The following is a 26390-nucleotide window of genomic DNA, read 5'->3' on the forward strand; positions in this document are numbered from 1 at the left end:
AAAAAATGTCAGGGCTGGCAGAGACAAGCAGGACTGAGAGGTGGCTTGGGACTGGCACAGGATGGGAGCCCAGCCCCATTGAAATGCTGCTGGCCAGGCAGTGAGCTGTCTTAGGCACCCACATTCAGTCGGGATTGGCAGAGCCAGGGCAGGGTGGCAAATCTGTGCTGCCCTCAGCAGGAGCCTGATCAGTTTGCTGGAGGTGGCTGCCTGCTCCTGGCAGCACCTGCAGGGCTCATCCCTCCAGCACCGGCTTTTCCCATCTTCAGCCACCAGCCACAAGCCTGGGGAGGCACATGAGGAGGAGGTGGTGGGGCCGTGCCAGGTACATGCGGCTCTCAAGGTGCTTAGCCCTGGTGGTAGGTCACAGAGGAGCCACTGCATGTGTGTGCCCGTGCACGTGTGCTGGGATGTGTGTCTGGGGATGTTTGTGTCCGTATCTCTGCACAAATGCACATGTATGTGTGTGCATGCAGCTATGCACGTGTGAGGATGGACAGGGAAATGTCTGTGTGTCCGTGTGTCTTTGTCAGGGGCAGATTAAAGGGTTAGGTCACGCGGCAGCCACTGCTGGATGGACTCTACCTGGGATTTGGGTTCTTAGAGTTAATAGGATCGCTGGAGCTCAAGACCATCATCCCATCAAGATAAATGTCTCTAGTGCCCACTTTTAAGCAATCCGAATTCAATTAGGCTAATTGGAAAACAAGAAGGATTGCATTAATATAGCCTTAGGGCATGAACCTCCCCTCTCTCCCTCTAAGCATGGCAAGCTTAAATGCCACTGCCCTCGCACCCAACCCGTGGTGGTCCCACCAGAAAGGGCTGCCTGGCTCCCAGAGCCTATTCCATCCCCACAGCCTGCACAGACAGCAGGACAGCAAGACCTCTGTGCAATTCCTGGGTGCCAGACAGGACCCTGGGAAGTGGAGAAAACACAGCTGATTCTCCTGGGCAGATCAAGCAAAGTCTCAGTAGAAAAACAAAGAAGCAATGTGAGCAATGCAGTGACAGGAGGAGGCAGCAGCTCCCTCATGAGTTGTGCTTTCAAGGTTCTGAAACTGCACCCGTAGGAATTTTTGGGGAGGAAAAAAAGTGCCTTTTTTGGTTGTTTTTAACAATCTACTGGATGATATAGAGCATGCAAACTTCAGGATGCTGCAGGTTCCCTCCAGGTGAATATTTCTTCCTTTTCCTTGCTTCACTCCTGTTGATTTGCAGTCTGACCTTGGAAGCCCCCTTTATCTTTCAGGGAGGTCCTCCCTGCTGCACATCTTTGTTCTGGAGAGTGATGTCTCTCCTGCAGCATGACTTCAGCTTCAAATCTCTGCTCTGCAAGGCAGTAATTATTTCACTTGGACATAAAGAAAAGGCAGGAGAAAAGGAAGGAGGAACCTGTGGCATTTTATGATGTTGATTTCATTGTGTGAAACCATGTCCCCTGCGATGTCTCAACAGCGACTACAGGATGAAAACGATTTCCCTTTAGTCTTCACTATACATGTATAGGAAGGAGGTACAGCAGACAGCACTTTACAGACTGTCCATCGTGAGAACTTTTGTTACTTTACAAACATAACTTCTGCAGAAATTTTAATAGCGCATTGCAAAAGAATAAAAAAGGTGATGGAATAGGGGTATCCCTTGGAAAGGCAAGTAACAAACCCTGCCTGTTTCATCCCCTAATGAATGCTCTCAAATTCGATTCTGGTTTCCCTCATAAGTTTCCAAAGGTCAATGGTCTTTGCAAAGCTGTACCACAGGATCAGTTTCTGAGGCTTCATACTAATATGATACATATCCTAGAGGGCTGCAAGAGATTCAACTGACAGCCAGGACATCAGACCCAAAGGGAAATGTTCCCTTACCGTTCTTTGCCTATCCAAACCTTCTGTGTAATCAGAGGAACCATTAAACTTCTTCCCTTCCTGAAGCACTGTGATGCCTCATGCATGTCACACAGTCTGTGCCTGAAGTATGGCAAGAGAGAAATGAGAGGTGTAGAGCTGGAAGAATCAAAGCTCTCTCTGCTCTGCTCCAGGGTTATGGGTTTTTTTCCAGATTTTTTTCTTCAAATTGGGATCAAGGGAGTGGTTTCCGCTTTCAACAATTCCACTTGCTTGCAAGAAGGGTGCTGCAGTGACAAACTAGCTCCATATGGAAAATACAAGTGGAGTACTCTACTGCCGAAGAAAGAGGAGGCTTCTCTGGCAGGAAGGTCTCTTGTGTCCTGTGTGGGACACAAGCACCCTACCTCAGAGCTGGAAGGCTTTTTTGCTGCCTTCATATTGTGATTAACAGCAAAAAAATCGAGTATTGACCCTGTAACTGACAACTTTGACAGGTACCTCAAAAGCAGCATCTCTGCCAGGATCCAATGCCCTTTATGGCACTGGCTAAAGGGTTTTTGTTCCTTCATCTCACATTCCTATCTTTCTTATCTACAACAAGAAAAACTGATTCCCCTTTTTGCCCAGGACTTCTGGAGGGACAGGTGTGTTTTGTGCTGGTTTTGAGTGCTGTAAACCCCCAGCTTCAAATTAGAAGAAATTAGGGACATTGCACTGTCCATTCATCTTCACTAATAGAGTTCCTGCGAAACACACATGTAGATTAAAGGAATACAATGGCCCCTGGCTGATTGCTTTGAGTACCCTCCAATGTCCCTACAATGGTATTGACTGGCTTTTTATAGCCTCCACAAAAGCCACACTAACCTTTTCTTTTCTCTTCTGTTGGCTTCTTCCCTCTGTGCAAATGGACGTCTGAGTTCTTTCGGCCTCAAACCACCCCCCAAGCAGTCAGTGAAGGCAAACCTCACCTGGAGCTAGGAAAAGTCGTGCAGTCCTACAAGAAATCAATTTGGGGACATCAGAGCATAAACCTGAAAAAGGTATAGACACCGGCAGAAGCAAGCACTGCCAATCTTTGAAATGATTCCTCTGAAAAAATCTACATGATATGGAATCTGTCGGGGCAGATTTATTGAGAGAGGACATAGTTATTAGACTAGCTAATACATCTGGAAGAACAAGCAGCAACTGCAATGTTTTCCTTTCACATACACTCTCCTCAGGCTTCAAATAGAAGCATCCTCAAAGCTAAGTGTAGACTGAAAGCCACTCTGGATGTTACTGGGTTTGTCATGTAAACAGGCTGGGACAAAAGGTAGCTGGTGCCTCAGAGGAACTGGGAAGTACTAGTGTGCAGAGTAATAAAATGACAGAAAGACAAAACCAGGAAAAAGATCGATGCAGGAGACGTGATGCTGTTACATGGTCGATCCTGTGAAGGGTCCAATTTTCCACCAAACCCAGTAAAAATTGGTGTGTGGAATTTGGCTCGCTGCCTCACCTCCAAAAATATTTTGTGCATCTCCCATGAAGCCATGCCCTGCCTGCTACCGCCCCACCAGCCCCACTGGTACTGTGGAGTACAGGGTCACAAAAGCAGCTCTTCTCACAGGCTTTGTCCTACAGCAACATGCTGGAAACTTCCTCGCAAATATTGCTTACAGCTTCCTTGGGTTTGTGAAGTCTGAAAGGCTGAACCCACCTCCTGAGTCTATCCTGCCCAGGAGCACCCGGTCAGTGAAATGCCTTTGGGGTCATCGGGCGCAGGGCGAGTGTACCACAGAGCACCAGCGCAGCGGCGTTTACCCGGTGCCCCCGAGTCGGGCTGGGGCCGCGGATCGTCCCGCGGGGCAGCTTTCGAGCGGCCACCGGCAAACAGACGCACCTACAAACCGTCCGAGATCTATCTCGGCTGCAGCCGTCGGGCAAGAGAAAAGCAGCGAGGCCCCGAGAGCCGCCGAACAGCGCGGGGCCGTGCCAGGGACCTGCTGTCCTCCGGTCCGGTACTCCCGGACTCTCTCCCCTGCCCGTCCCGTTCGCTGAGGCGCCTTTACCGCGCCCCCAGCAGCGGCTCCCGCGGCTCCCGCCGTCCCGGTTCTGTCCCCTCGTGCCCGGCGCGCCTCTCTCCGCCTGTCCCACCGCGGTTTCCGACAGTGCTGCCCCTGCCCCGGGGCTCCGACCGCGGCACTCGGCCCAGACCAGCCCCCGGCTTCAGCGGGGGCCGCCCCACCCCGCCTCGGGGGCCCCGGATGGCATCGCCCGGCGCCGTCTGAGGTTGGGGCCAGGGCCGGCGGGGAGGGGCGGGGCGGCCGGCGGGGGCCAGGGGATGCCCTGCCTCCCCGTCCGTGCCGAAGAGGCGCGGGGGCCTCTCCTTCCCTCTCGCCTACCGCCCCCCGGCACTCCTCCCCCGCCCCAAGGAGGCCAGCCCGCCCTGCGACTCCGTGCCAGACTTGCCCGCGCCGCCCGGAGGCCGGGTTAAGCCCGCAGCGCCGCGGCGGAGCCCCGGGCCGGCCGCCTCATGCACCCGCCCGGCGCCCCGCTCGCCATGGCCGAGGGCGCCTTTTCGCTGGCCGCCCCGGCGGCGCGGAGCCCCGGGGGAAACCCGTCGAGGCTTCACAGTATCGAGGCTATCCTGGGGTTCACCAAGGAAGACGGGCTGCTGGGCGCCTTCCCTCCCGACGGCAGCGCCAAAGAGGCGGACCGGCGAGGGACCCGGCATTGCCTGCCCAAGATGCCCGGAGAGCCGCCGACGGCCGAGCCCCAGAGCCGCGCCGAGCGCTTCCAAGGTGAGCGCTGTGGACGAACGCCGGGTGCCGGGGGGCGGACGGGTGGGCGCCGCTCCCCCACGCCCTCGGGAAAGCCCCGCTGGGAGATCCCGCCGATGACCCCCCCTGTCTTCCCCTCGCAGAGCCGTACTGTCCCGGCAGCACCAGCCCCGAGCTGCCCGCTGGCAGCAGCGGCGAGGGGAAGCCGTCGGAAGAGGAACAGCCCAAGAAGAAACACCGGCGAAACCGCACCACCTTCACCACGTACCAGCTTCACGAGTTGGAGCGTGCCTTTGAGAAGTCCCACTACCCCGACGTGTACAGCCGCGAGGAGCTGGCCATGAAGGTCAATCTACCCGAAGTTCGCGTCCAGGTAACGCCTGACCCTGCTCCCCGCGACGGCCGGGCCTTGACGGCCCCCGCGCCGGGAAGCCACACACGGCCCGGTCCGACGCGCTTCGGCGCAGCCCCGTGGTCCCGGCGGCCGGAGCAGCCCCGAAGCGGAGCGCGGGCCCGTGACCGCAGCACAGCTCCGGCCACACTCGGGCCTCCCTCCCCAAGGGAGCGCTGGGCGCGGCTGCCGCACAACCGCGGGCCGGCCAGGCCGGTGGGACAGCGCGGGGCTCGAGACAGACCTGCGTCCGGCAGCCGCGTCGTCGGTGCTGCTATCCTTTGGGTGGCGTGTCCCAGTCCGGGGCTGCTGAACCCGCTGTGTGCCAGGGCAGTGGTGGGTGGATGGGCGGGCCAGCTCCGCTGCGGGACTGTTATCCATCAAGCGCAGGGCTGTGGGTCGTGGAGGAACGGGCGAGCGCCCCAAATTCCCTTCTGTCCCAGCTCGGCAAGGCGTATTTTCTTCATTTTGTTTTGTGCGCACTGCTGCAGCCAGGAGCAAGCCTCTGTCCAGTACCTCGGGCCTGGCTGATACAGCTCTGCTTGCAGGTTTGGTTTCAGAACAGAAGGGCTAAGTGGAGGCGGCAAGAGAAACTGGAGGTGACCTCCATGAAGCTGCAGGACTCGCCCATCCTCTCGTTCAACCGCTCGCCGCAGGCAACACCCATGGGTCCTCTGAGCAGCAGCCTGCCCCTGGAGACATGGCTCAGCCCGCCGGTGCCCAGCAGCACAGCTCTGCAGACCCTGCCTGGCTTCGTGGCCTCGCCGCAGAGCCTGCCCGGCAGCTACACGCCACCGCCCTTTCTGAACTCTCCAGCAGTGACCCACGCACTGCAGCCCCTGGGGACCATGGGGCCACCGCCGCCTTATCAGTGTGGGGCCACCTTTGTGGACAAGTTCCCTTTGGATGAGGCAGATCCACGCAACACCAGCATTGCCGCCCTGCGGCTGAAGGCCAAGGAGCACATTCAGTCCATCGGCAAACCCTGGCAGACAATCTGAACTCCCTCTCAGCACCTGGGAGTAAGCCATGGGGAAGGCGCATCTCAGAACGCCCGAGGGACACCCTTGCCCTGCCTTGACTGCGGCGGATGGCCAGACACAGGAGGGCTGCCCCTTGCACCAGCCTTTCCCTTACGCCTTGAATTGCTTTTGTATTTTGTGGTCCTTTTAATTCCCTTTTCCACAGCCCCTGAAGAGTTAGGGGCCTGATCATAGCTTAGGAAAAAACAATCTCTTTTGCTCTCCCTCCTTCGCTGGATGCTTTAGTTGCAATAAAAGCTACAGTAGGGCAAAGAGCTATGTAAGGCTGGGAGCCCAGGACTGCTGTACCTGGGGAGGGGGTTCTGCTTTTGCACCATTAAATGGCACCATCTGCATAGAGACTGTGCATCATGTTTCTGAACCCAAATGGGCATCTTGGGCTGGACCCTCCTCTCCGTGTGATGCACAGAGGGGTGGGAGATGCCTGGCTGTGGGCTCTTCTCTGTCCTCCTCCATCAGCAGAACCCTGCCCAAGCTGGCTGAGGCACTGGGGGCTGCTGCCCCATGATGGAGAATGTGCCTAGATGGGAGTGGGCACAGAGAGGCTGGAGCCCTGGCAGTCCTTGGGCGAGGCACACCACTCCTACAACTTCCCTTGTGCAGCAGTGCCAGGCTCAGGTAGGCTTTGCAGGCTGGAGTCAGTGACAGTCCTTGCTGCCTCTGCAGACAAGGGGAATGGCAGGACCCCCAGGGCTCCTGCCCCTTGCAGCCCAGCTGCCCACAGGGAGAGACAGACAGTCTCTGGCTGGGCACTGGCACCCATCTGGGGCCTAGAAGGCTCATCCTGCCCTCTCTGCTGAGAACAGCCCCTGGAGGCTGGCACAGAGCTGGGCCATGCCCGCTCCCCTGCCCACCCAGCGCCCATGGCCAGGCTGCCAAAATAAAACTGCGGCATCTTTATTTTTCATTATCTCTGTTACTGCCTGTAATGGGGCTGAGAAGCTGTAATGAAACTCCCCTTCTCTTCTGCTGGGCATGGGGTGCTCTACACACTCGGGAGGTTGTGGCAATTAATGTTTCTCATTAGGGAAGAGAGAAGGATGCACAAGTGCCCTCATTGTGTCCTGGGGATGATTCAATGCAGACTGGGAGACCTCTCCTTTCACCATTTCCCACTCGTTGTGGCCAGACAAAGGCTGGCGTCTAATTATATTTTCACAATCTGTGCGTATCTTTTAAGAGTCCTGTCAGAAACAAGTATGTCAGCTTTGTTCAGCTTCACTTCAGAGAGCTTTTTAACCTTAGATAGCGGTTTCTAAACATCCCTTCATAGCCTTCTCCACAGCAGCCCCCATCTATTGTATGGAGAGCTTCTCTTACAGATAATAATAAGAATCCCTCTTGTTTTCAAACGTCTTTTGCTCTGCCCTAGCCTCCCTGCAGAACCAACCTGCCTCTCTGGACCAGAGCACACAGTGTGTTCAGGACCCCCAGCTTCCCTTCCCTGAGCTGTGCTGGTCCAGGGTATGCAGGGAAGCCAAGTGAGTGGTTCCCCCTGAATTTGGGAGGAATGAAGCTCTGCTTGGGGAGACTGTCCTGCTGGACTTGACAGTTCTACAGTGCGTGCATTTGTGGTGGTGCCCACTCTTCCCAGCACACATCTCTCTGCTTCCTTGGCAGAGAGAGGAAATGCTGCCAGGAAAATAACTGCCATTGCTGTCAGGACCAGGGAAATATTTTGCTAACTTATAGTAAGGACACCTGAGTAAAAGGGGAGGACAAAAATCATATTGCTTCCGTTTTTAGGTCTTATTCTAGTGGTCCTCTCACAGGTGAGCTTTGCTTGCATCACCAGTGATGCTGGAGTTGCAAGAAGGCATGGCTTTTCTGGTGGCTGCAAGAGAAGGATTTCTCTTGGTGTGCTTGAGAAGTACTTGCATAGCCTGGCTTGTGTCAGCAAGACACACACACTAATGAGTGACTGCATAGGCTCTGCACACTCTTCTTTCTCAGGGTAGGAACAATTTCACTTGTCATTACTTGGCTGCAGTCCAGCTGTGGCTCTGAAGCTGAAAACGCTCCTGCAGGTGAGCACATTAAATTGCTGCCCTAAAGTTCTCCACTGTGCTTATTGCTAGTGGTTAATAAGCAACTCCCCAAGATTTCAATAGTGCTTTCCCATATTTTGGCATTACTACTCTCACTTTCTTTTACTTACAGTTCTTCTGTATCCTGTAAAGCCATTGGAAAGGAGCCCTCGACTTCCTGATCAGTTGTCACCAGTGCTGATGCTTGGTTACTTGAGATAGTCAAAGACTGGCCATAGATAAAACCACAATGACAGGGCAGCTGAAGATACACCTGCTCACTTTTAACAAGGTCCTGATCCAGCACCTGCAAACAAATAAAGAAACATTATGGCAAGCTATGGTGATTGTTCTTTTATTGCCATATGAAACAGATCTTCCTTATACCTTGTACATGTGAACCTTGTAAGTGGATCAACTGTGTGCAGTGGCATCCTTCAAGGAAAACTGTGAGTTTATTGCTAAAAATGAATATTTTACCAGCTACATGTAAGTGGGCAAATAAAGAGACAGAGGCATATGTAAACACATCTTTCTTCTAGCCTGTCTACTTTTCCATGTTCCTACACTTTATTTCAAATTGTTCCATTCCATTTTAAAAGCCCATTTGTTCATTTTGTTGTAAATATCTTCTTGTTCTTAATTGGGTGCTGAGTCTAATAATCCTGCCTCGGCTTGTTAACTGTACAATACCAGTCAGAGTTAATGACCCATTAGCGATTAATTCCTTAAACAGCATCTAATTGCTCACTGTAAAACCTTTTCTTAAAACTGGATTAAATCATCTAGATCCTTAACCACTTCTTTACTCCAACTTTGCTAAAGCTATTAGCATGGCCTTCTGAGTGGTCTGTTTCTTCTTTTGCTTAAACTGTATTAGCAAAATAATATTTTTCGTATACATACTTGACTTTGTTGCAACACCTGAAGTTATAAGGAAGAATAATACAGATAAAAGACTGCCAGGGAATGAATAATTATGAGGAAAATGCCATGATGGAATTTGTTCTCAAGAGTGTATTCTGGTCCCCCTTCCTTCTCCCTATCCCCGCTCAAAGTCCTGTCTGAATTCAAGAAAACTAGGAGATACCTGAGCTCTTTAATTTTCACTTGAGGTTCAGCTCATTGGTTTCCCGGTGGATCAGGACTGTCTCTTTGTGCAGGAGGGACCCTCAGTCCCCGCTGGGTGGCTCCGAAGCTGTCATTCCCTCTGGAGCGGCAGGCTGGCGGCTGCGTGTGCTGCTGCCATGGTAGCTCATGGCCCCTGTGACATGAAAACACACGTCGCTCAGCCATAGTTTGAATTTCTCTTACTAGCTGTTGGGGTTGAGGGCAATAGTGCTCCTTTCCTACGTGCAAAAAGTTCAACGATCTTGCTTCATCTACCCTGGCTGCATCTGACGGGCGTTTCAGTTATGGACATTCAGTTTCTAACTATTGAAATAAGTAGCTGTTCAAGAAGCTCATGGTTACATATTTGCTTATCTCTAGGAATGTACTAGGAAGTCCAATAGACATTAATTGTAGGGTGTTCCGTTCAGCTACAGTGTTTCAGCTTCTCTCTTCTATGCAGTCAGCCGTCCTCCTTTGTCACTGTTACAAACCTTGGGACTTCCTTCAGCAGCTTGTCAGCCACAGAGTACCCCCCCACCCCGGGAAAAGGCTAACATAGGAGAAAATAGCGGAAGAAAAGAAAAGAAAAGAAAAGAAAAGAAAAGAAAAGAAAAGAAAAGAAAAGAAAAGAAAAGAAAAGAAAAGAAAAGAAAAGAAAAGAAAAGAAAAGAAAAGAAAAGAAAAGAAAAGAAAAGAAAGAAAAGCTCATTGCTCGTTAGGCCAGGACGCTGATATTACCAGTTTCTCTGGTAGAATTAACACCGTGTGTCCTCACTGAGCACCTCTGTGCTCTGCCAAGGCATTATGTCAAAACTAGCTGAATTTGGCAGTCGTCTCTGTGTCTTATGACACTTCTGACTCACTCAGGTTGGGATTAGAGAGCCGGGCAGAGTGGTGCGACTGAGATACAGCAAACAGCCGCAGCCACGGAGCTCACCTGGTACTGGAGCTCACGGGAGCGCTCCCCTCACGGCCGGGGCCCGAGCTCACGGGAGCGCTCCCCTCACGGCCGGTCCCGGAGCTCATCGGAGCGCTCCCCTCACGGCCGGGGCTCAGCCGGTCCCAGAGCTCATCGGAGCGCTCCCCTCACGGCCGGGGCCCGAGCTCACGGGAGCGCTCCCCTCACGGCCGGTCCCAGAGCTCACGGGAGCGCTCCCCTCACGGCCGGTCCCAGAGCTCACGGGAGCGCTCCCCTCACGGCCGGTCCCGGAGCTCACGGGAGCGCTCCCCTCACGGCCGGTCCCAGAGCTCACGGGAGCGCTCCCCTCACGGCCGGTCCCGGAGCTCACGGGAGCGCTCCCCTCACGGCCGGTCCCAGAGCTCACGGGAGCGCTCCCCTCACGGCCGGGGCCCGAGCTCACGGGAGCGCTCCCCTCACGGCCGGGTCCCAGAGCTCACGGGAGCGCTCCCCTCACGGCCGGTCCCGGAGCTCACGGAGCGCTCCCCTCACGGCCGGTCCCGGAGCTCACGGGAGCGCTCCCCTCACGGCCGGTCCCAGAGCTCACGGGAGCGCTCCCCTCACGGCCGGGGCCCGAGCTCACGGGAGCGCTCCCCTCACGGCCGGGGCCCGAGCTCACGGGAGCGCTCCCCTCACGGCCGGTCCCGGAGCTCACGGGAGCGCTCCCCTCACGGCCGGGGCCCGAGCTCACGGGAGCGCTCCCCTCACGGCCGGTCCCGGAGCTCACGGAGCGCTCCCCTCACGGCCGATCCCGGAGCTCACGGGAGCGCTCCCCTCACGGCCGGGCCGAGGGCGCCGCCTGCCGGAGGCGGCGGGAGCGGGCGGCCGGGGCTCGTCCTGGGCCCGTTCCGCTCGGCGCACGGCGGAGCCGCCGGCAGCCGGCCGGGGCTGCGGGGGCAGCGCTGAGCGGCAGCGGCACCTCCCGGGCACACACGGGGCACGGAGGCTCTCAGCAGAGCGGCTCAAAGTGCACCACAAGCCCTGTCCTGGAAAGGCAGCGGCCCTTGCTACTGGCTTTTACACAGAGAATTTCACTGCTTAGCTCAAATAAAAGCATAAACTCCGCCTTTTTCTTGGTACTTTTTATTGCGAATGTTTCAATATCATGTACTTCAGAACTAAGAGATTAAATGATTCGATAAGTAAGTCATATAATTAATTGGAAGACCCTTCCGTTACTCTCTATATATATCTATATATATAGATATATAGATATATATACATCTCAATATCTCAAAGCCATTCAAATGAGAAAAAGAAACCTTGAAAATGAAGTAGAGGATTTAGTTCTTGCTGAACCATACAAGAATATGTGTATTTAAATATGTACTTCACACAAAAGAATTCTTGTGTACAGAAAAGTGACCTTGTTGATTATCTGATACAATCAAGTGCTTGTGAAATATAGTCTCTTACAGAAAGTATTTAATTTCTTCATGATTTAGTGATCTTCTTTCAGCTTGGAGTGCTCTCTTTCATATTCACAACTTGAAGCAGATAGTCCATCATCTAATAAAAGAGAAATATATTATTTATAGACCAGTCCTGAAAAAAGTAATTCACTAAGTTAATAAACCTACTGTAAGTTAATAAGCCTAACAGATATGTGCTCTGTGCATTCACATAACAAACATATTCCTAATAATCTTTTTGAAACAGACCCCATTTGTCTTGGTTAGTGTAATAACCAACTGCCAAAGTAGGAGGAAAGTCATTCTCTCAAATAATTCTATGTGCCATCTCATTTATATCCTGTCTCATTAGTATGAAAAAGCCAAGTAATAGAAACAATTTAAAGTTTATTTTCCAACTTACTTTTGCACTTAATCCAACTTGCAGGAGAGATTTGCACCCTCTTTAACTACATTAACTGTAATTTATTCAGAGAATAAAGAGCAGGCAAGGTATAACTGAAAACAAAATAACACAGGTGCACTATCCTAAGCCAAACTCCAAGAAGCATTAGGCTCACCTCTTCCATTTTTTTACTGTTTGTGTGTTACAGCCATTTTCCTCCTCTGGGTGAGTCCTTTAAAAAGAATTCCTTTCTTCTTAAGAAATGTACAGCCCAGTGTGAGCATCAGTGGTGATGCACGGGATGATTTGGGCTACTAAGAAAGATCCTGAACTGAGTTACCTGTACTTACCTGCATTTACTTCTAGCTTTGGGGCTTCCTGATCTTAAACTGAAAATTCCAGCTTTGAATTAAATCGGCTAAATTTGAAAGCATCCATGAAACAAAGTTCTTGGAGCCTGTCTGTTCCCAGCACAGCCAGTCTTTGCTGTGTGCAGACACAGACTCCTCGTGGCCGGCATCTCTGTCAGTGCACGGGAACTGCAGCCCTGGGTGGCCCAGTGCTCCTGGGACAGCCATTCCAGAAGATGGCAGCAGGGTTCATCATTTCCCTTCCTTCGGTCACATTTAGTATCAGTCTCCAACAGGCCACTGCACAGGGAACAGTAACCCGCTGCAGTTTTGGTGGCTGGTTCCTCCTAGAACAAGTTTCTGTTCCAAACTCACACGAAATATGCCTGGAAAAGTGTTTCATGCCAAAGACAAATTTTCTGGATGCTTCCTGCACCTGGTAATCCTCTTCTGTGGATGGACACCTTCCACAGCTGTGGTACTGCAGCACCTTACCCCAAGGTGTTGTCTCACCAAAGTATGTGCACCTGAAATCCCTCACATCCTGATGAATCTACACATTCTATCCCTAAAGGCCACTTATGCATTTGTACCACTATGCACACGAATCCCACATTCCATATATCAGAGTTCTACCTTTATAAATAAGGCCTCTTTTAATCAAAATAACTTTTTAAAGAAAAATAATTCTCATTATTTAAATGTTTAGGAAACTATCACAGCCCTCAAAAGAGTAAAGCACATTCCTTTTGATCTTCATGTTTTCTTCATCTAGAAGGAAGATCCCAGAAATACCTTAAATTTCGGGTGCTTTCTTGAAGCCAAGGGGAAAACAGGTCATCATATCCTATCTAGGGTGTGTATCATCAGGTATTTGTGTCCAACAGCAGGAAAGCACAGCTACAGCTACTTCCATTAGATTTTACTTCAGGGTGGAGACAAAGAAACTCTTGAATGATGGAAATCAAAGGTTCTATGGCCAAATGAGGTTCTATAAGTTGTCCTCTTAGTCACAGGAAGAACATGAGCTTTTTTACTAATCTTTGCAGAAATCTGGATGCTTAAGGCAATAACCTCATTATAACATAAGGGTGCTCAATGTCTGACCACAGAAACGTGGATATTAATTTATGGTGAAAGTACACACATATGGATATGATTCCACTTACCAGAGGCAACTTCCAGCCTTCCTAAATAGGATTTATTGACAGCTACTTTTAGAAGTCAGAACATTTCCCTCTTTGCATTAAATAATGGAATTTGTTCATCACTTAGTCCAGGAATACTAATGACATCATATTGCAGTAGAATACGGGAAGGAAAAATCTTCCCAGTTATGTCTTTAAGGGGGCGTATTAATCTTTTTATTCTATTTCATTGTCACCCAAAAGAATTCTGCAGCTTTGTCACCATGACTGTGCCTGAGGCACTGTAAGAAAAGGAGTTTTCTTGTAGATCCTGTGATTTGCATTACACCCCGATTACTTTCTGTAAAACCTCACTGTTATCCTTCCCAGTGTATTTTATAGGATTTCGCCAAAGAATAGGGATTAATCTATTCCAAAACCCTGTTGTCTTGTGCAACAGCACTTGGAAGGACACTAACTTGAGGGATGAGGAGGGGCAGCTTATCAGTAGTCCCAGACTCCTTTAGTAAACCCAGGAATGACCACAGCAGTAGCCAGCACCATGGGCTGGAAGAAAGGCAAAGGACAAAAGGGACAAACCTGGGACCAGAGAAAATTCTACAGCCCTCGGCTTTATTCAGCCCAAGGCAGAACATCCTGAATGGTGATGGAAGGGGACAGTCAGTGTGATGTGGTTCCTTCTGCCCTCACACTCATTTTTCACACTGTCTTGGCTTTGCTGGGCAGTTTGTGCTGCCAGGTGATCACCTAAGCATGAAGAAAAGAATGGCCCAACCAAGCAGCTCGAAGGGAACCCAGGCACTAAAGTCTACTGAATGCATGCCGTGTTTATGCCTGGCAGCAAACGAAGTCATCAAAAATAATTGGTGAGTGATAATCTGTAATCAAGAGCAGAGTCTTACTGCACAGTGTCTAATGCATGAGATGCATTTTTGCTGCTTTTCTGGACAACCCACCAGTTAGAGGAATCTGATATGTTACTGTAAACCAAAAACTGAACACATGGAGTATCTTTACAGGTTTTATCTTACTTACGTGTTTCCAACTGTTATTGTCATCTGTGTCCCAGGTGTTCCTGGTATACCAGGGAAGCCCTCCTTTTAAAAAGTGACCACTTTTATTTTCATTCCTTTCTAGCAGCCTTAGCAAGTATTTTGAGATTTCTTCCCATTGCAGATACTCTTCCAGCTGCTTGATATTGTCAGGTAATGCTGAAAATGGTGTCTTGTTTTCTTCTTCAGAACCGTAAGGAAAATCTCCAGTGCTTTTTTTCCCCATTAAATGTCCTGTAACAACAATTAAAATAGCACAAAATTAACCAAAACTGGTAGAGATTTGATTGTTCAAGCATCAGTGGGATAGGGAAGGGAAGGGAAGGGAAGGGAAGGGAAGGGAAGGGAAGGGAAGGGGATAGATAGTGTCAAATTGTAGCACTACTGGGACTGAAGATTTTGTCAGCGTCACATACAATTAATTTCTTCTGTCTCTTGTGTTACACTGTTAGAGAAAAGCGGCTGAGAAAGGGGCAGCGATAACCAAGTACTTTGCCTGGAGATAGAGAGAGGCGCTTGGCAAGATTTGCTGGAATAAAAGTGGACGGAGAAGCTGTAGGTTTTAGACTTACCCTGCCTCGACACGGGACGCGGGAACCGCGCGTTCCATTGCCTTGGCAGGAGCTAAACCGCACTTACCCACAGCCCAGTGGCTGCCGCGAGGGTAGATCTTGGTGAGCGCGGGGGTCCCGCCGGGCTGCAGGGGCGCCGCTCCGCCCTGCGCCGTCAGCAGCGCCAGCGCCAGCAGCGCCAGCGCCGCGGGCCGCCCGCCCCGCATCGTGCCCTGCTGCGGGTGCCGCCGCTGCTGCCCCGAGCCGCGCTCCGCTCCGGCTCCGCCAAGGCTCCCGAGTGCCGCCGCCGCCGCCCCCCATTTATCCGGAGCCGGGCCCGGCGCCAGCGGAGCCCCCGCGCCTGGCGCCTCCTCACGGGCCCGCTCCCCGCCCCGCGGGGGGAGCTGAGGCGGCGCCGGCCCCGGGCGCTGCCCTGGGCGGGGGGGCCGTTCGCTCTCTCGGTTACCTTCGCAACACGGGCGCGTCCCACAGGTTCGCGTTCCCCCGCTCCGTTCGCCGGCGGTCGGTGCTGGGGGCGGCCCGGGGCACGTCGGGGCGGTGCTGCCGGCGGCGCCCGGAGCTCCTCAGAGGGCGGCCCGAGGCGCGGAGGGGCCGCTGAGGGGAGCCGGGAGCCGCAGGGGCCGAGGTCACCCCCGCACTGCGGGACCGCACCGTGCGGGCTTCGGCTCGGCTGCACTTGGGGCAAAGGGTCTCGCTGTCCCTCACTGGAACAGAAAACCTCGTGCAAAGAGCTTACTTTAATTTCCAGTATCGCCTAAATTTCCTGTCACAAGTGACAGTAAAGTGGAAGCGCATTTACGGGACTTGCTGCTTTCCTTGCACAGGGAACCTGTAAACTTCGCAGCACCCTGCGGTACCTGCAACTGGCCAACTTTGTAGAAAACGGATGAAAAGAATTCCAGACTGAAGAGGCAGTGCAGGGAAAAGATGGAGACAGTGCAGCCCTGGAAACGCTCTGAAGGGGAATACAGAAAGTGGTTTCACTGCAGTGAAGGTGGGTGAGCCGTGAGGAGATGTGAAGTCCTGATGCGCCACTTGTCACCCAGGAGAACAGCAGGGACAGGATGAAGCCACGTGTAATGGGGACAGTTTACGTGATAATTTTGCTGTCTAGAGAACTATGGCAGGACGTGGGATATACAGGGAGCAGAGCTGACTGTAAGGAACCCGCCAGCTCCTCCAGCTAGCCCCACATGACTAGAACTGAACTATCCCTACTGGAAGCTCCCACGGATGTGAATTAACATAATTTCTGGGCAAACTCTTGTACAATTCCTTTTGAAGTCAATTGTGTATCCTGCTGTACTGAGCCAAATTGCTCCCTTGTTTCGTTTTCGTTTACTGATTAATGTGATTCATTCTTTTCTTTTGGTTATTAATTATGCATTCCTGCTTAATTCACAATAGTATTCTGATGCTTGAAGTTTCAATGTGCACTCTGCAAGACAGCTAGAGACGTGCTCTGTGCTGAATGACAGCTGATCAAATAAAATATTGCCATCTAGAGAAACTTCTAATTGTTTGGAACAATCAAAGCAGGAAATTGAAAAATTCAGGAAATTGTCCATTTTCAGAAAACAACACCAAAGCCAACCAAACATGAGTTCTTACTCAGTTCCTTGTTGCCTGGTAGTCCCAAATCTCTTTTACTGAAAATACAATGCAAACAAATAAACCTTTCTCGTATGTTGTATATGTGCTATGTCTTTCTTATTTAATTACTTGTTTATAAGGATTTATTCTAATTCTTAATTTATTACCCTTCTAAGAAAAATAAATAACTTGATAATATAGGGAAATATTATTCTGGACCCCCCACAATACAAAAGGAACCAGGTACAACCAAAGGATGTTACGAACTGAGAGTGACTCAACTCACTCAAGACAATCTTTCTCTTTAAGAAGAAGCCTGGTAACATCAATCTGTGTTTGAACGTCAAGAAGCAAGTCTCTGTTTTAAAATACCCTTCCCCTTTTCATATACCCATGGCAAAGCAAAACGTTGCCGTGCTTCACGGCAGGAAAACACGAATGGTTTTTAAATGCTATTACCACGATAACACTCTTTAATCTGCTTCCTTTACATTTTAGACAAGCATCATTGTTCTATCAGCAACGCACATTTGATGGCTATAAAAAGGGATAATATAAGAATGGTGTGCCTTTCATCATCTTCTTTGTAGGGATCCCGGTGTTAGACACAGCCAGGACGCACATACAGAACAAACACTGGTGGAGGACTATCTCCAACGTAATAACAGGCATGATCACTGAGGAATACTCTGTAAATGTTGAAGATGCTGAATACACTAATCTCCAGCATTTCCACCCTACACTCAGGGCAGGTGTTCTGCAAATAACCTCAACATCGACTCAGTGCAGCAACAGCTCCCTGAAGAACTGAAGACATTTCTCAGAAGAGAGCTCCACAACTTTACAGAGGCTGAATAATATGAAATAATAACATTTATTTAATAAAGCCCGGTGTATGATAGTTGATACTGTTTGTGCTGCATTTTGGGAAGCCCTGGGACAGTTGAAGCTTGACCACAGTGATTGCTCACTGCATATTTAACATGTGCCAGGCTGCTGTGGCAGCCACAGGTTTGGGTTTAAGATTTTTGTGGTGGAGGGGTTCAATAATTGGAGAATTCAAATGGAAGCATTTATGGACATGCCTGTGGACCAGAACAGCCTACAGAGACCATCCAGCCCAATAGCCTGAGCCCTTCCAGGCTGCCCAGACACTCAAGGGCGTTGTCCAAGTGCTGCTGGAATGCTGAGCCTGGGGAAGCTGCTCCAGGTCTGAGCACCCCCTCAGTATGGAAATGCTTCTTAACACCCACTCTGATCCCCCCAGCACAGCTCTGAGCCACTCCTGGGACTGGATCCCAGTGTCACATTGGCCAGATGCAAAATGTCCAACTGCACTCTCCAAGTCAGAGCTGACTGTGCTCGCACTGGGGTAGGTGGACAGCATAAATCTGGATTTCAGCAATACCAAGAGAAAAAAAAAAAAAAAAAAATCTTACTCCACACACACTGTCTCCAAAAAACACATCATTTTTTCTTAACTGGGAGGATACACTTCCAGGAAGACTGCATTAAGGATCCCAACATTATTTTGCCATGCCATTTATTATACTCAATTTTATTTCTATACAATTTGACACAAAGTAAGTAATTTTTATAATACAGTTGGATGTGAAAACTGCTTAATAGGACACAAAAGAAGTAATATTACTTGGAGAAATTCAGCAGTTGTCTGCTGAGCATGAGCTGTTACAACAGAAAAAGGTGTCATTATTGTATAATAGAGTATTTTTGCAGAAGTAAGGGATTACAGAAGAAACAGAACTCCAGAGGAAAAAAGCATCATGCTGTTCCTTATCAAAGCTACAAAAACAAAGCCAGCAAGGAAAACAAGTTCTGCTTTGTTGAAGCTGCAACACTGACATTTGAAGGTAAGAGAAAAATACCAAATTTCATAAAAGACAGTCATCAGGTAAGTTTTTAAATGAAAAATCAATTTTATGTTTAACACTATTCAGGTGTTATATGATAGGAGAGAATAATACATTCTCTAAACTGGCATAAGAGTTCTGGCCCCTTCTCGGCAATATCCCTGAAGTGTACTACTGTGCTATTCATTCAGTAATTTATGAGTGTTATTAAAGCCCCAGAAAACCCTTTTGTTAGGTTTGTTTAAGAGCAAGAACACAAAAGGCAGAATCGTCAACAGCCTGAACATTAGCAATACACACAGTCCCTAAGAACCAGGCCTCTAAAAATCAGGCCATCTGGGCTTTTTTCCTTACCCCACGAAGGAGCAAATTTCAAATTCAGGGAAAAAGCTCCGAGTCCCCACTGCTCAGTACCAAGGCAGAGTGAAAGTCCCCTCCTCGTCTGTTTTTGTCAGCCACAGCCAGCCGACTTAGGCATAAGTGTGACTAAACTCCTAGAACTTGCTACCTGTTCAGAGATTCTGTCCTTACAAGCACTGATCCAAACAATTAGTATGGCGGAGAAAAGAGGGCACTGACAGATTAAAAATAACCCCCAAAACAAACAGGAGGGCAAAAGTGGGTTCAGATGCAGCAGCAGACAAGAAAACCCACTGTGGCACGGTGAGAGAGCCCTTAGCTGCTCCAGCACGACAGCCCTCCAAACCAGTGCCAGGCTAGCTGAGAGCAGTCTGTAGAAGGTGGTAAAGATGGAATTTTGTAATGAGCCAGCAGCCAACAGCTTCACTCATTAGGTGTCATTTATTTAGACAAGACAAAAGCTTGCACAGTTTTGTAACCGTATACAGAAATGAAACCATCTGAAATATATTAGTTTTTCCCCCTGTATATTTGCCTGTGTTGTTGTGTTTAGGATTCCCGTTTGAGCAGTACATATGCTCCCATCACTGCCAGGAGAGCATACTGCAAAGAAACACAGAACACAGACTCGTTACCATTGCTCTCCACTGAGCTCTGAAAGCACAAACTGTTCTAAAGGTGCCCACTTAAAATACCACACCTTCCATAACTACAGAGCTCTGCTCCTACAGAATTGCAGGAAGATTGTAAAGTGATCAAATTCATCATAACCAGGCAGCACAACTGGATAAGCTTAACTAACAAAATTCTAATAAATTACACGTTTTCAACTAATTACAAACAACAAATTCTACTGTCCAACAGTAAGCAGGGAAACCCAGCTCATCCTACATTAGGCACCAAACCACAGACACAAATTTATTAACGTGTATGTTTGGAGGCAAGGTTCTTCCTGTCTGTACTTGTTATTTTAACAATTCAAGAATTCAAGATGTCAGTACACATACCTTAAATTTTGGGTAGTCATTCATTATTATAGTTACCATTCCTACATAGGGCAAAAACCTGTAATTGATAAATTAACAATTGTTAATTGAATTGATAAATGCAAAATTAACCCACAAATATTACATGGAAGTATTTTAATGTTATTTTAATGGACTATTTCAGTGCAATCCCATCATTTATGCCTGTGACTAATGCAGATCTGAACAGGAAGTAAAATTCATTCCTTTTCCCTAATCAAAGTTATCTGAGAAAATGTGAAGATATTTCAGCTCAGCTGGAGAAGAGGACAAAGTCAAAACCTCAAACCTTTCATAAAATTCCTGTGGAATGCCAAAACAGTTTATGAGGAATTTCCAGCCATTACAAGGAGAAGCTGGTTAATTTTGTATTTTCAGATGAACTATTTGCTAAATGTCCTTTTTATCCCCCACACTCCATATCAGTGGGATCAGTGGGAGCACTATAGGAAGCAACTTTTCCAGGTTCTCTTTTTAATTACAATTCTATTTAAGAAATTTTAAAAATACATCAGATCCGGTTTGTATCAACAGCAGAACCGATTTAAGAGCATTTTGCTTTACTTACCCTCTTGCTCTTCCAACAACATCTTTCTTCTCTAACCAGTTCTGACCTTCTTTGTACAAGCCTCTATCATCAACTTCATTATTATCCCCTTTAGTCAGAAATTTGATGTTCCCATTTCCTCTAGAAGGCAATGAGGTGATAAACTAAATGGCACTTAATTTAAAAATCTCAATTAACATCTACAAAGCAAATGAGGATGAAAAGTGCTACAAGATTAGATAACAATGTTTGCTTTCAGCCCTGCTTATTGAACAAGCACCATTAAATCATTAACATTACAGACTTTACTGACTTTATCCATCAACAGGTATTAACAAGAAACGTTTTTTACAACACTCCTAGATTGTCAATTGATGTAAGCAATTACACAGTGGACATGAAAAGGATATTATCCACCCAGGCACTAAACTTCCTCCACAAAAGTCCTGTGTGCTTTTTTGCATTTTCAACAGAACACAAACTCAAATAAAGTTCTTAAGCTTACAGTGTGCAAATGAATTTTGCTCAAGTACTGATATCAAGAAATGAGGAGTTCTCATAAAGACAAATTAGGTAATAATAAAAAAAATAAACAGGCGATTCTTGGGAATTTTAAAAAAGCATGGAAGAACAGATATTACTCAAGAAATAAACACCTTCAGTTCATGGAGCAAATATGCCAGTGCTTGCCACCTCCAGCTTAGCTTTTCACTGTGCAGAACTAGGAGCAGAACAGTGGTTTGGAAGGAAGTGTTTAGCAGAGGAGGCATCTGCAATCAAGGCCAAACCAAGCCCTCTCCCTGCTGCTTTTCAGCAAGAATTGTTGTGGGCAGTGTGGCCAAGAGACACAAGAATAAGAAGAATCTCTTCTTTTATCCTGAGTCAAATTTGGAAAACTTCAGTTAGCAAAGCTCACACACTCTGTCAGACTGCACCCTGATCCTGAATCTCTACCTTCTGTCAAAAACTTGCTATTGTAACTAAAACTCTAACTGGACAACCATCAGCAGAGAGTGGATTCTGCTCCCATGCACATTCCTGCTGCCAGGATTCCTCCTGGTCATAGCAATCCTGAGCAGCTTTGCTGAGGGAAAGATCTCAGACCCTCGAGTAGTGTGGCACAGAACTGGGGAGAGAAGTGGATCATATCCTACAGCTGAGTTCTCTCTCACTGCTTATCCTCACTTGCCTTCCTCACACACTAAATCACAATTAAACTGTCACTGAAAGCCATGGGGAAGGAAAGGAGCTTTACAAACAAAAAAATGCCAAGTTGCATTACTTTTCATGTACTTTGATAACTCTGTGAACTATTGGAATGTCTCTGCCTTCAACTTTAAAAACAACTATTTCACCAGCTCTGATTGGGTCATCATGGAAATTTGTTAGGAATAGCAGGTCTCCCCTGTGAAAAGCCGGTTCCATGCTGCCACTACAAACAACAAGAAAGAGACAGTTTGTTGGCATAAATGAAAGAAACACCATGAAATCAAAGAACATTTAATTCTCACAGATAAACCCACAATTTTAACTGAGATCTGTAGCTTCACCCATTCAGTAACACTGCTCAGACCTTTAACAGAACCCAAATCCCAGAGAGCAATCTGCAGGAGTTTACCCATGAAGTGAAGGAACTTGGATGTTAAAAGGTCTCACACATTTACTGCTCCTACAAACCTCAGTGGAAACTGAGCCATGGCTACTGACAGCGTGACCTTTGCCAGAGCCCAAACACAGCTAGGAGAAAGTGTTTGAGTCTTTCTTTAAATAGGAGAGATTTCAAATTCAAATATATCCAAGGGGAACGAGGAGGAGACAAAAGGCAAAACAATACCTGGACTTGCAGCAGAAAGGCTTTCCATCGACTCACCTGAGCACCACAACAATGGGGCTCTCACTGCCAGTGATCACGATCAGGCCTTTCCAGATCATTAGGGCAGAAGACACAATCATAGCAAAATTTAAGACTTGGTAATATAGCTGTGTGAAACAAGAAAATTGCTTTTTAAAAGTACTGTATTTTATTTAGAAGCACAACATAGAACTTCAACTCAAGTGCACCACAAATTCTAGGTTTTTACGCTAAAATCCTATTCCAACACGAGTCTGGTGGCACAGAAGTGCAGCATAAAGCTGGAATCCTCCGTGTGCCTTAGTCGTGGCTAAGCCACTCCTGTGTGTCAGTGACAGAGGCAAACACTCTGATAAAGGCTTATAAAGCTGGGGAAGCGAGCTGGCAAACCATCAAACCTGGTTTGGTCACAAGGCCCCGACTCCCTCCGGAGTTCAGAAATACCCGAAAGGGACATGTGGAACACCGGACTATCAGCAGAGGCTGACTTTCTGAGAGTGACTTTTGTTTAAAAAGAGGAGCTGTAGGACGCGAGAGACGACAAAGATCATTTCCTGCTACTATCATGCTGAAATTTCTTATCTAGAAAATCACAGATTTGATTTTCTGCCCCCAAATTCTCCGCCAGCCCTTCTAGCAGCGGATGCGCTTTCACCAACCACGCTCCTTCATTTTTTGCTCCTTTTCTCGGCAGCACACGGGACAGTGGTGGGAAGGAGCCTGCACGCTGGTGTTTGAAAAGCCCCGCTCTTGGGCGAGGGGTGAGAGCGGCGGGGGCCCCGGGCCCAGCCCCGGTACCTGCCGCTTGTTCATGCGCCGCAGGTCCCCGAACAGATCCATGGCGGCGCCGCCGCGGATCCCGCCGCTCCTGGGCCAGCAAAACCCGCGCCCCCAGCGCAGCGACAGCGATGACAGCGGGACCCGCGCTGCTCTCCGGGATCTGTAGTCTCCTTCCTCTCCCGCCCTGCTGACGCACAGAGGGCCTCCACGGCCAGGTGAACTACAACTCCCGGAGGCACCGCGGCGAAAGGTCCTGATGGAGAGGCCCCTTGCTTCTTGCCCCTGAAGGTGCCTGAGCAACTGGCTGTACCGAGGACCGTCGGCGAAGGCTCAGACCCTTCGGCTCGGCGGGAAAAGCCGCGCCCGCCCGAGAAACACGGGACGGCTGCGCCGGGGTCCCGTGAGGGGGGCAGAGTTTGGGGTCAGGCGACTGCGGCGGGCACCCTGGGGCCGCCGCTGCGTGTGCGCAGCTCATTGGCGGGCGAGGCGGCCGGCAGGGGGCGCTGTGCGGGGCGCGCGGGCTCTGCGCAGGTGGGGCGCTGTGAGGGGCGGGCGGGGCGGCCGGCAGGGGGCGCTGTGCTGAGGGCGGGGGCGGCCGGCAGGGGGCGCTGTGCTGAGGGCGGGGGCGGCGTGAGGGGCCGTGAGGGGCCGTGAGGGGCCGTGAGGGCGGAGTGGGGCGAAGGCGTCAAAGAGGGCGTCGCAGTTCGGTCCTCGCCGGCTGTGAGCGGAATCATTTCATGGCAGCAGCTGGCCGCGATCCCAGTGTTTGCTCAGGGACCGCGACACGGCCTCGATCAGAGAAGAGCACAGATGCCCAGAAAAGCCGCAGCCCCTCGGTGCCCTCCGCAGGTTCGGCGGCCGGCAGGGATGGGCCGGGGCTGCTCAGAGGGTGCCTGCCTGCGGGTCAGACCCCCAGCAGCACAGGTAGACTTCACACCCATTGCCACTTGGTCACTGAATGATTGCATGAGCCTGAAGCAGCAAGCAGCCACACAGATACAGGTCAGAGCCCAGAGCCTGATTTCCTGGGAATTAAACGGCCCGAACCGAGTCAGGCATTCACCAAGTTTAAAATTTCCCCCTGAAGACTGAGAATGGGAGAGCAGAGAACACATGGAAGTGCTACTAAGATAAATGGAAGGAAACTGACTGACCAGAGCGGTGTTTTTGTAATTTGCCAGAAATTTACCTGGACTTCAGTGCTGGTAAACAGTTGGGCAAGACTAGGACTGACTAAGAGAGGCAGAACTGGCATTAGATCACAGGGGAAGGTGTGATGCTCTCAGGAATGAACAGAAATGGCAAATTGGAAAGAAAGCTCCGAGGACACCAGCTAGGCACGATCTAGATAAGATGCTTCACCTCACCTGATGATTCTTCCAGTGACACCAGTATGTTACTTGCTACACAGGAGTTCCCCTAAGTTTACGTGATTTCAGGTTAGTTCTCTTCTATCCTTTAAGTACTCAGGGAAAAGCATCTGCTACTCTCACCTTTGAGCAGATGTAGTATTCAGAAGTAATTACTAAGATAAAAGGAAAATACACAAGAGCACACTCAAAGGTGGTGAAAAGATTCTGAATTTTCTTTGTGCAATTAAGAGTTTAATTAAAAAGGTGTGTAACAAAGTTAAGTGTTCTGTATGAGTGGGATCTGCCCACTGAAATTATGTATTGACTCTTGCCCAGCAAAAGGTTTTCTGCAATTCCTCTGAGTAGGTTTTTCATACCATACTATTTGGACAGATTTTTTCAATAGAGTTGCTTGCCTTTGTGTACAAATCTGCTTGCCCTTATTTTATAAAAAACCCTGAGAAAAGAGAGATTTTAAATGGTGATTGGGCAAAATTATCAGGCTGTACAATCAACATAAGGGAGACTAACAAAGTCTCTAAAAACTTCATAGAACACAGCAGTAATTTACACTAGGGTTCAGACCACTAACTCATAGGCAATTAAAAACAATTTGTCAAAAACATATGTGTTAAATTTGCTTTGCTATTAGAAGAAAATCTCTATCATTATATTAATGCTGAGTATCATCTGCATCAATATGAAAAAAACACAAGGAAAGAGCTTTTGCTCCAAAACACTGTGTATCACACCCAGATTCCTCCTAAAGAAGAATAGATTTAATCCTTACTTAGTGTTTAATTATGTTTGCATTTAACGGTAAATATTTGACACTTTTCTATTACCTGGTCACTTTTCTATTACCTGGAGAGAATTAAAAGTGGAAATCGAGGTGGTAAAGTCTAATTCTGTAGCAAGCAGAGTTTGTGTATGGCGAATTTGGAAAAGCAAGAAGGCAGCTTTGTGTTGAGACCTGGGAGGATTGAAGCTGTTTATTTTTTGTTCACATGGATGGGATTTTATTTTGTCTGAGGCATGAACCTACACTTATTTCTGAGATTGCAGTTCCTTTGCTTGTTGGTTCGATTGTGCTTGGTGTTTGACAGCTCAGAACACACTCGGACTCCTCCACTGTTTGTGGTGAGGCAAGAGAAACATATTAGGAAGCAGCTTTTCTTCCTTTTCCAGAGATGCTGGGAATCACCCACACCTCTGTTGGTGGCTCTGTTATTTTACCATCTGCGTGATTGCGATTATTAAAGGTTACAAGTATTTTGAAATCTTCCCCTGCACTGGATGTTTGACTTCAATATTTGTACACTAGATCTTCTGGAGCTCTGCAGCCAGAAAATTATGCTCGTTTTTTAGTACAAAGAAAATGTAGCTCTTGACATTCTGGCATATTTGCCAGACCTTTGCACACAGCCAGGCGTTAGTGCTACCTGTATATATAATACTGAACGACACTTCTTTGTTTTCTAGGGGATTGCTCACCCCTCTTGTGCATAGTTTGAATACTTGTATTTCATTGCAGTTTTGTAACAGTAGAAAGATTATTTGCTTCCTGCACGCCCATGGATGCACACCCCCGCTTTGGAGGCTGCTGCTGGGGAGCATGGGTGGCTTTTGTCTTGTGTAACTTTTCTCCTCAGTCCGGTCGTGTGCCTTGGGAGCTGGCAGGAACCCATTCATTTACAGGCACAGTTTGCAACCCCAGTGTCACTTTCTACATGTATGAGTCAACATTTTGAATCTGCTCTGTGACCCGGTGTCTGCAGAGCTAATTGGATTTCAACTGAGTGAATTTGTTTCAGGGAATAGTTTATTTGTGAAAATAATTTCTTTCTCGGGAAGAAGGGTAAGGGGAAGGAGGGATCCAGCTATCTGAACATTCAATTGAATTTAGCGAATAATGTTCTCTTTTCCTTTCCTTTCTCCCAT

General features: G+C 48.9%; 3 protein-coding genes across 5 annotated transcripts; 1 reads left to right on the plus strand and 2 right to left on the minus strand.

Moving 5' to 3' along the window:
- Window positions 1–4371: 4371 nt before the first annotated feature.
- On the plus strand, window positions 4372–6391 carry LOC106863888 (retinal homeobox protein Rx2). 2 transcript variants are annotated; one of them, XM_014893469.2, is made up of 3 exons: window positions 4372–4639; window positions 4762–4991; window positions 5558–6391. In XM_014893469.2, exons 1-3 carry the CDS (start codon window positions 4372–4374, stop codon window positions 6008–6010), a joined length of 951 nt encoding a protein of 316 aa, XP_014748955.1. In that variant the 3' UTR covers window positions 6011–6391. The 2 variants fall into 2 exon arrangements, with proteins under 2 accessions (XP_014748955.1, XP_088012421.1); XM_088156295.1 differs by having other exon boundaries at window positions 4372–4621; window positions 4714–4991.
- A 4826-nt stretch (window positions 6392–11217) lies between these two features.
- On the minus strand, window positions 11218–15275 carry LOC148219971 (gastrin-releasing peptide-like). The gene is made up of 3 exons (XM_088156949.1): window positions 15137–15275; window positions 14481–14731; window positions 11218–11659 (listed from the first exon to the last, which is right to left on the minus strand). Exons 1-3 carry the CDS (start codon window positions 15273–15275, stop codon window positions 11606–11608), a joined length of 444 nt encoding a protein of 147 aa, XP_088013075.1. The 3' UTR covers window positions 11218–11605.
- A 2913-nt stretch (window positions 15276–18188) lies between these two features.
- On the minus strand, window positions 18189–23314 carry LOC148219972 (signal peptidase complex catalytic subunit SEC11C). 2 transcript variants are annotated; one of them, XM_088157080.1, is made up of 6 exons: window positions 23116–23314; window positions 22336–22445; window positions 21748–21897; window positions 20487–20606; window positions 19901–19958; window positions 18189–19496 (listed from the first exon to the last, which is right to left on the minus strand). In XM_088157080.1, exons 1-6 carry the CDS (start codon window positions 23155–23157, stop codon window positions 19443–19445), a joined length of 534 nt encoding a protein of 177 aa, XP_088013206.1. In that variant the 5' UTR covers window positions 23158–23314; the 3' UTR covers window positions 18189–19442. The 2 variants fall into 2 exon arrangements, with proteins under 2 accessions (XP_088013206.1, XP_088013207.1); XM_088157081.1 differs by having other exon boundaries at window positions 23120–23215.
- Between the last annotated feature and the right edge of the window lie 3076 nt (window positions 23315–26390).

This window comes from Sturnus vulgaris, chromosome Z (genome assembly GCF_052056855.1).
Source record: "Sturnus vulgaris isolate bStuVul1 chromosome Z, bStuVul1.hap1, whole genome shotgun sequence".
Classification (NCBI taxonomy): domain Eukaryota; kingdom Metazoa; phylum Chordata; class Aves; order Passeriformes; family Sturnidae; genus Sturnus; species Sturnus vulgaris.

Bases quoted from the DNA above. Each gene is read 5' to 3' on its own strand.
- LOC106863888 (XM_088156295.1), top strand. From the start codon at position 4,372: ATGCACCCGCCCGGCGCCCCGCTCGCCATGGCCGAGGGCGCCTTTTCG. The intron at 4,622-4,713 runs GCGCCGAGCGCT...CCCTCGGGAAAG, and splicing joins GACGGCCGAGCCCCAGAGCC to CCCCGCTGGGAGATCCCGCC. The intron at 4,992-5,557 runs GTAACGCCTGAC...CTCTGCTTGCAG, and splicing joins TACCCGAAGTTCGCGTCCAG to GTTTGGTTTCAGAACAGAAG.
- LOC148219971 (XM_088156949.1), bottom strand. From the start codon at position 15,275: ATGCGGGGCGGGCGGCCCGCGGCGCTGGCGCTGCTGGCGCTGGCGCTG. The intron at 14,732-15,136 runs GTAAGTGCGGTT...TTGTTGTTACAG, and splicing joins CGGCAGCCACTGGGCTGTGG to GACATTTAATGGGGAAAAAA. The intron at 11,660-14,480 runs GTAAGTAAGATA...CTCTTTTATTAG, and splicing joins ACAATAACAGTTGGAAACAC to ATGATGGACTATCTGCTTCA.
- LOC148219972 (XM_088157080.1), bottom strand. From the start codon at position 23,157: ATGGATCTGTTCGGGGACCTGCGGCGCATGAACAAGCGGCAG. The intron at 20,607-21,747 runs GTAATGCAACTT...ATTGCCTTCTAG, and splicing joins GTTATCAAAGTACATGAAAA to AGGAAATGGGAACATCAAAT. The intron at 19,959-20,486 runs GTAAGTAAAGCA...TATCAATTACAG, and splicing joins GTTGTTGGAAGAGCAAGAGG to GTTTTTGCCCTATGTAGGAA.